General features: G+C 41.7%; 1 protein-coding gene across 1 annotated transcript in view; it reads left to right on the top strand.

The window, feature by feature from the left end:
- Positions 1-1005: 1005 nt before the first annotated feature.
- The window catches only part of whrnb (whirlin b), a 105150-nt gene continuing 97625 nt past the window's right edge, over positions 1006-8530 (top strand). Inside the window, exon 1 of the mRNA XM_040154211.1 lies at positions 1006-1716. Coding sequence (XP_040010145.1) covers positions 1006-1716 — 711 coding nt within the window. The remainder of the gene's footprint in view (positions 1717-8530) is intronic.

The raw sequence follows: 8530 nt of genomic DNA, 5'->3' as shown, positions 1-8530 counted from the left end.
TAAAAATAGCCTTAGGCTACAAGTATGACAAGGAGTCTCAGGAAAGAATTTGCTATAATGCAGGTTGATCAGCTTAAAGGGTGACAGGCAGACATCTACTATCATCTGCATCCAACCAAACCAACATCTTCAATATGAACCCAAAGCAGTGCATTCACATGCTTTTAAGTTGTCCAATTAATTACAGTTGTCGGAAGCAGGGATTTGCTCAGGAAATTGTGAAATAAAACATATGGATTCTGACATTTACCAGTTTGTGAAGTTAAACTCGTGCTATTCCTGCTTTCATTCAAACGTGTACGATATCAGCCAATGCTTTGCCAAAAATAATCATTTAAATAAGGATGAATAGTGTTGTCAGTTTCTAAGCAACACACACAAACACACACACACACACACACACACACACACACACACACACACACACACACACCCCTGCGTCATTTCCTATACACAGAGGGTCTGAAAGCTTTCAGTTCAGCACGCCCAGGCAGTTGCGCGCAGAGAAGGCTCCGTCGTAGAAACCCGACAGACTCCGGAGTTTGTTTTGTGGACAGAATAAAAATGTTTAATGTCATATGTTATTATAAGGTACCGATATATGATTTACAATAATAAAGACCGCCTTCCATGGAGTATAACTTGCCGGGTTTCATATATTACACAGGACACTATTCGCCGAGGCTCGTCCCGTGAAGGCAACGGTAAAGCTTTTGTTGTTTATGGAATAAAGAGACAACAGGACAGAAAGACGATTTATGCTTTGATCAAACATGCGCGCATCGACTGGGGAATTGTTTGTTTTTCCTGTGACACACCGTGTACGGCGCACATCAGCACCCTTACGCGCGTAGATCTCCGGTTACCTGTTGAAGTTGCCCGATGCGCGGTGAGCTGTTTCACGTTGTGCTTTCGGACGGGAAAATCGACTTGAACGGCGCTTCACCACATGCCCGATCCGTGCCCCGGTCTGTATGATGCACTGTTTCCCCGTTATGTTGTAGGATGAGCGCTGATCTGGAGCGCGTGTCGCACAACACATCGGTGAACTCGGCCGGCGCGGGCGGCCGTGAACTCTCGGCAAACGTCCGGAGGCTCCACAACGCTCTCAACTTGCTGCTCAGCGAACTGGAGAGAGAGCACTTCATTCACTGTCTCAATGTGTACCACGCCAAGCGCAACGTCTTCGACCTGGTCCAAACTCTCAAAGTGATTCTCAACACGCCCGGCAAACGGCAGCTGCTGCCCATGCTGCGCCTGGTCATCCCGAGGTCCGACCAGCTGCTGTTTGACCAGTACACATCGGAGGGACTCTACCTGAAGACAAACCTGCTACCAAGCAACGGCAGCGCGGAGGGCTTTGGAGACGAAGGTGACTCAGCCCTGCAAAAATATGTCAGTTCCATCCATGAGCAGTGCCTCACCTCAGGCTGTCCGGACGGTTTCGGCACCGCGGCGGAGCTGTCGGCTTCCATGGCCCCGTCGTTCCTCGAGGGCTCCTTTGGAGAGGTGCGCAAAGTCACCCTGACACGCACCAGGAGCCACGAGGGTCTGGGCTTCAGCATCCGTGGGGGGTCGGAACACGGTGTGGGGATCTACGTGTCCCTCGTGGAACCTGGCTCATCGGCCGAGAGAGAAGGACTGAGGGTCGGGGACCAGATAGTGACCGTGAACGACATGATGTTCAACAATGTCACTCACATAGACGCGGTGAAGGTAGGGTTTTATGCAGGTGTGCGCGTGAGTGAGTTTGAGCTGTCATCTCATAATTATTTCGAAAACAACCTCAGGAAAACCTCCACGAGCGGAAGAATCAAGTAAGAGTTTGTGTGTGAGAGCCTGTAATATTTTTACACACTGTATGTGTTCCAGATGTAGACACTTTATGCCTCAGGCAGAGAGAACATTAGCCTACTATAAAAACACTGGGAAATGCAGCGCTGCCCTAAAAACACAACGGTAGTTTGTGACAGTGCTGCTTTCTCTGCGGGCCCTCGGGTCCCCTTGGAAGTGCCTTTAGTTCACCAAGATCCTATTTATTAATTTCTTCTACACCACTTGACAGTGGCTTAATGGCTTTGGCTGCTGGCACCGCGAACCAAGATGAACTCAAATGTTCAGAAGCAGATGGAATGAAAGAAAACAATGGTTTAAAGCGGTTTTTCTTCATGTTTCCATGTCACAGACACCAGCGATCCTTGATGAGATTTAGGGTTGCAACTAACAATTATTTTCCTTATTGATTAATCTGCTTATTATTTTCTAGATTAATCGTTTTGTCTATAAAATGGCAGAATAAAAAATGCCTATTAGTTTCTCACTGCCAAAGGTGATGTCTTCAATTGTCTTGTTTTATCCAACCGACAGTGCAAAAACCAAGGATATTCAGTTTACTACATACTGTATATGACAAATATCAAATCCTCACATTTGTGAAGCTGGAACCAACAAGTTTTTGACCTTATTGCTGGAGAAAATGACTGAAACTATTAATTGATTGAATAGTTACCGATTCATTTTCTTTGGCTCGACTAATCCATTAATCGACTAATCATTGCAGCTCTAATGAGATTTGTTCAAAAGGGACAACATGGGAAAGCTTCAGTTGTTGATGAATTTGAATGAATTTACTACACTGCATGGGTAGATAATAAAGGTTACAACGACCCTATATTACAGTCAATATTCTAAATTCCGTACTGGAGTTTCAAGTATAATACATGTGGGGGGTCAAATATGTAATTAAAGGGTCAACTCACCCAAAAATAAGCCAAACATATTTTTACACATCTAGTGGTTTCTAGCCATGCAAACATCTTTGGTTTGTCCAGGTTTTAAGATATCTGTCAAAGTGGTCTCTGCCTCCAACCCAATACAATAAGTACGTTTTTGCTATTGCTATATAGCCAACATTAACATTAACAGGTGTTTAATTACCAGTCTAGAGGAAGTGTTGTGAGTTCAGCATCAAACTTCATTCCTTTTACTCACCAAGAGCTGTCTCCAGCGGTGGAGGGCAACGCCAATGTTAACTCTTGTTTTGCTTCTATTTCTACCACTTCCTCTCTTCTACTGAAGCTAGCGTGCTAAACAGCTAGCCCCAGCCCATTTTGTCTCCACTTGGCAATTGTGAGTCACTGTAGCGTCAGTCTCCAGTCGAACATGAGAGGAGGAAGAAGTAGTGCTGCCCAGAGGGCATATTCTAACCTCTTGTCTTGTAAATGCAACCATTAAAAATTAAAACATAAATTATTTTATCTTGCTAAGATTTCATACAGTTTGGATACTTGTGCTGCACTCTCTTGCAAGCAAACAAGACCAGGCCCTATAGTGCATGTGGTTTTTGCTGTGACGGTAAAAGGTGGTGCTTCTCTTGATGATCTGTTGGAGGCCTGAAGCTCACCCAAACTGCAATAACACCTGTCACCTGGAGCTCTTGATCTAACCAGCTCACTGTGGCTGCATCTCATTTTACCATTCCTCCATGGAATATCGAAAATGATCCATTGACCGAATCTTGATGTATTCGATATTTATCAAACTAGAAATTAGTAGTCATTATCCTCAGTGACTAGGGCTGCACTTCTCATAAAAGGAATCATTTGTGATTTGCTTGTGTTAATAGTAGCTTAAAACTAATGAACTTCTTTCTGGTGAGACCAGACATGGCAGGATGAAGTTTACTCGCACAGTGGGGCAAAATGGGACAAGACAGGAAATCATGTAATACTGTTTGCACACAGCTTTAAACACAACCTACAGGGCTAGTAGGTTATCCTCAAGTAGAGAAGTATATATACATCTTTTGTCAAATGCAGTGGAAGCCACTTATGGTGATCACGGTTACAGTGATCTACTGCCTATATGGATCAAAAAAGCTTGTTTAAATATTTTGCTCATAGTAATCAAGTAGTCCACTTACAGTATTCATTTGGGGTCTTTTCATACATGACAACCTATAGAAAAAGAATGTAAAACTGTTGTAGTCTTCCTCTCCAAGCTGTCATATGCTTTGGCTCTTTTTCTAACTTATTTGTCCAAGGTTTTTGGACTGCAACAGTGTGAAAAGACCGTCCCTGCCTGCTCTCCCAAAATAAGTTTGCTTTGTGTGAGTGTATATGTGCATGTGTGCTTGCTCTGCGCACTCGTGCACCTTGTGATATCCTCCTCGACTCACACTGCCGTGGTGGTTATTTGCCCTCCCCTTCCTGCTCTGCTCGCGTTTTGGGACTTTTACAGTGTGTAATTATCATCCCTGCGCTCTCACAGCAGCAGGTATGTTACCTGAGTGGAGTGTAATGCTTTCACCCTGACCATTCTGGGCTTGGACAGCAACTGTTCAGTTTTTTGATTACGCTCCAGTTTAGAGATGTGAGAACCCACAAGCAGGGCAAGACCATCTTCTTGGGAGCTGGCCAGTTAGGTCAACATCCATGATCAAACCTTGAGGGAGAACACTCTTATTTCAACAGCCCTTTGGTAAGTCAACAGTGCCACTGATGTCTCTGTAGTGTTTTATAAATAAGATATAATTAATTTTAGTAATGGGCTCTTCTCTCTCATTCAGCTTAACCCAAAATGCTCCCACAACGATGCAGTGGCTTTGAAACCAAGTCCATGTGTCCATATGACTTATGTGTGTATATGTGTGAGTGTTTGTGTGTATGGAGGAGCTGCCTGAGCCCCACTCACACTAAAACTCTGACAGAGAAAGATTTTTTTTCTGTTCATTTGACTTAGACGCAGTCAAAACACGCTTAGTTGCTGTGCCCCAACCTTATAATGATAGTGAAAACCCTGCTGTTTATTAGAATTACAACTCTTTGAAGGGAACCAAATCGTATGGCTCTGTTCCTTTCTCAGAGCCGTTCATTCTTTTTTCTTTTTGACTGGATCACAACAGCGGGGACAGCCCTATTAATGTGAATGTCTGTTCCTGACTGCCCCTGACCCAGTGAGTGATGAAGTTACACCATTGGTCAGCCAAGTGTTAGAGTTTCCCCATTGGCCGTTGCTCTTTCAAAATGAATCATCACGAACAGTGCAACTCATTCCAAATTTATCTCACACTGAACGGAAAACATGAAACATAGTCATATTTCCCTGTGTCATCTTGTTGTGTCATCTTCTCTTGCAATGATTTAATGGCACCCAACTGGAGAATTAGTGCCACCAACTGTTTATATCAGTGAACCAACACCTAATATTCAAATAACAGTTGTGGCTGGAAACGTGCATTAATTCACATTTTTTTGCATTTGCAGATTTTCTGGAAATTTGGTGTAGACTAAAATGTGCATTACATTTGGATGGAAACTTGGCTAATGTGGAAATGCACACATTCATGGCACACAACAGCGTCAGCATGCCAAACCAAGTCAGTAGAAAAGGGGCACAAATCTTACAAATTACACCCAGATTAGGATACCAACTTTATGGGAAAGATATGTACAATAAAGCTGTGGTAACCGTTTTATTTTGGACTGTAGCCCGTAAAAGCATCTTGCTTTTGGTTTGACTGGCATGACTGTGATTGTCAAATCCTATAATCTACAGAGAGTGCCAGCCATTGTTGTATTGTAAAGATTTAATTTAAGAGAAAAACACAGAAATAAGAAAACCTGCCATCTCCTCTTGCTGTGCTGTGTTTCTGAATGTCCACATTGATATGACTTTGATTCTTCTGCTTGATGCAACAGAAAAATGACATGAGAGTGTAGCTCCCTCCAGTTTACTCATGAACACAAGGCGTTAGTTTTGGTCATGGGCATTAATTGGCCATCCTGGCCGTCAAGCATGCCTAAATAAAGAACTAAATAAAATAGAATAAATTACACAAAATTATAAAAGGAGTCCAGTACAATACAGACCATTATATTATATATACATTGTATAATCCATTAACTTCACTATAAGCTATCTATAAATTTACAGATAATTACATTCACTGAAATGTAGGTAGGCATCTCATTGCTATCATGTGAATTCAGCACATTAGCCATTAGCATATCCAATAGCTATAAGCATAATGTAGAAACAGAAAAAATAACCTTGCACACCTCACTGGTTGCATTAACTCAAGGGGATTTAGAAAGGAAATTCAACCTTTACAAGTCTTCACTTAATCCAAATCCTCATGAACATTACTATACAGCAACGTAACTTAAGGCATCATCCTCTGTAGAACCTGGCAGTAGCTCTGCTTCACATGGTTAGTGTAGAGAGTGAGTAAGCATTATGACCGTAACACAAGAACATTGGTTCCACTATAGAAATATTTGACAGGTACTTTTAAACATATATTCATATGTATATGGCATTAATTATATTTATGTTAATTAACAAAAAACATTATTCCATTAAAATGTAAATTATTTTTATATTTAACTCAAGATTATTAAATGAACTTAAAACTGTATAACTGACTCTGAGGACAGCTTCAGAGAGGAACAAGCATGTGGGAGGAAAGATATTTAACAGAACAGATGAGGCAAAGGTCTCAAACAACAAAATAAATGTTTTTCTCAGTTGTTGTCACCATGTTTAAAAATATCCCTGATGATGTACTGTTTTATTGTCCCAGACATTAATGTTTTATTTGCCGCGTGTATTTGTGCTGTCTGACTGAACTTTTTTATACGACCTTGCAAGCTTTTCTCACTAAGTCAGACTTTAATAAACTGTACCTACAGAAATTTGCAAAGAGAAACGACATTTTTTTGGGAGGCTGAATAACTCAGGACTTGGGCAATGTCGTATTTAAGAGCAAATAAAGAGGCTTTTCACCTGCCTATACACGGCTTTACTGAATTAGTCCACCATGAGGGGAAAACAAGCTGAACAGCTCCTTTTTTCTTGACAGCGCTGACGATGTGCTTCAGCTTATTTTGTTCACCCCATCAGATCAAGAGGCAAACCTGGATATTTGTTTGTACTTGTAAATCAAGTTTATGCATGTGTAGAAAAGATCTCTTTTTGAAAAACAAAAACAAAAAACAAAAAAATTACACTGTGTGAATGTCAGTCTGTGAACAAATGATATCAGTGGTGGGGTTACACAGAGACACTGGATAAAGACGTGATTTTGTGAACATCTGTGTACAGTTACAAAGTAGAAAACTGTGTGTAAAACACAGCACTTTAAGTTCCACTGTCTATCAGACTGAAGTTACAAGTACAAATTTTGACCCTGTTTTTTAACCTGAATCTGACTGGGCAATGAAAATCAAATCACAAGGCAGAGTCAAATTGTTTAAACAGAGGGCAGATAATGGCAGAATTTTAAGGTTCTAGATTATCTGAGGGACCTGATGAAGCATGTGTTGGACGAGGTGTTCCTGGACCCATCAGACTCAGTATGAGAGACCATCAAAGGAGAAAGCTATTGCTGGGTGGCGTGTCATGCTTCAGTCAAGTGACAACCTGACGACCACCCAACAGCCAGTAGCACCAGTAAGGTCTTGAATTATCCTAAGGAAGACATGTCAAGATGACAACTCTGACTTTCTTCCCTGAGAGCTCCAGCATCAGCTGACACAAGTTGACTGTACAAGAATGTTCTTCACCTCGACATAGGACATGACCTGGACTGTCTAAATAAAAGGTTTTGGCTACCTCGTGCATTATATGTAACCTGTTACTGTATATTTACACTTCATTTGCCATAAATACAGTGCTTTTTTTTCTGGAGGGTTTTGTACTTTTTTTTTTTTTGTACTATTGAATTTATTAGTAAGTTGAATAGGGGATCTATCTGTGTGGGTCAACCTGTGTCAGCCAACCCTCCTTCACAACTCTCCCCTTGACCTTGAACACAGGTCGGATGCTGCGTGGCTTTGGTGAACTGGTGATTTCCAGGAATGGAAATCAGTTAAATGAGTGTCATTATGCCGACCCACCAACAGAGAGAGAGAGAGAGAGAGAGAGAAAGTGCATGTGTGGATGATCAAGAGAGTGAGCGTGCAGAGGGACAGACAGAGGCGTGAAAGTGTAACTTAACTGTTATCTGGTGAAGTATGTGATGTCATTCAGTGTAATTCAGGTTTAAAAGTGAAGTGTTCAAAACTACCCTGCAGTCTGGAGTCTCTGCTGACAGTTAGAAGCAGGGTGACAGCTGTCTCATGAATGGGTCCAATACGACTCGAATGCTAACCCTGGCCTTAACCCACATTATATGCAGGTCTGCTGTCTGAAGGTGGTATGGCAGTGAGTGGAAAGGACAGATATTAATCTGTCTGTGTCTGCATGATAAGTACAGAGTTTGAGTCAGGATGTTGTCAGCATAAAGTCTGGAAGCAGGGGGAAACAGTCAGCCTGGTTCTGTCCAAAGTTCAAAAAATACACCTATCAACACCTCTAAAGCTCACCAATTAACATGCTGTATCTTCTGTGTTTAATCCGTACACAAAGTGAAAAATGCAAATTTTTGGTTTTAGGGGGAGTTATGTGTTGGAACTTATTCTTGATGAGCAACAGCCAGACGCAGTGTCTGCTACTCTTAAAAACACAAATCTACTCATAAAACCACAAA

The sequence above is a fragment of the Xiphias gladius genome, chromosome 19, assembly GCF_016859285.1.
Source record: "Xiphias gladius isolate SHS-SW01 ecotype Sanya breed wild chromosome 19, ASM1685928v1, whole genome shotgun sequence".
Taxonomy (NCBI): domain Eukaryota; kingdom Metazoa; phylum Chordata; class Actinopteri; order Istiophoriformes; family Xiphiidae; genus Xiphias; species Xiphias gladius.
This window is presented reverse-complemented; position numbering and strand designations above follow the sequence as displayed.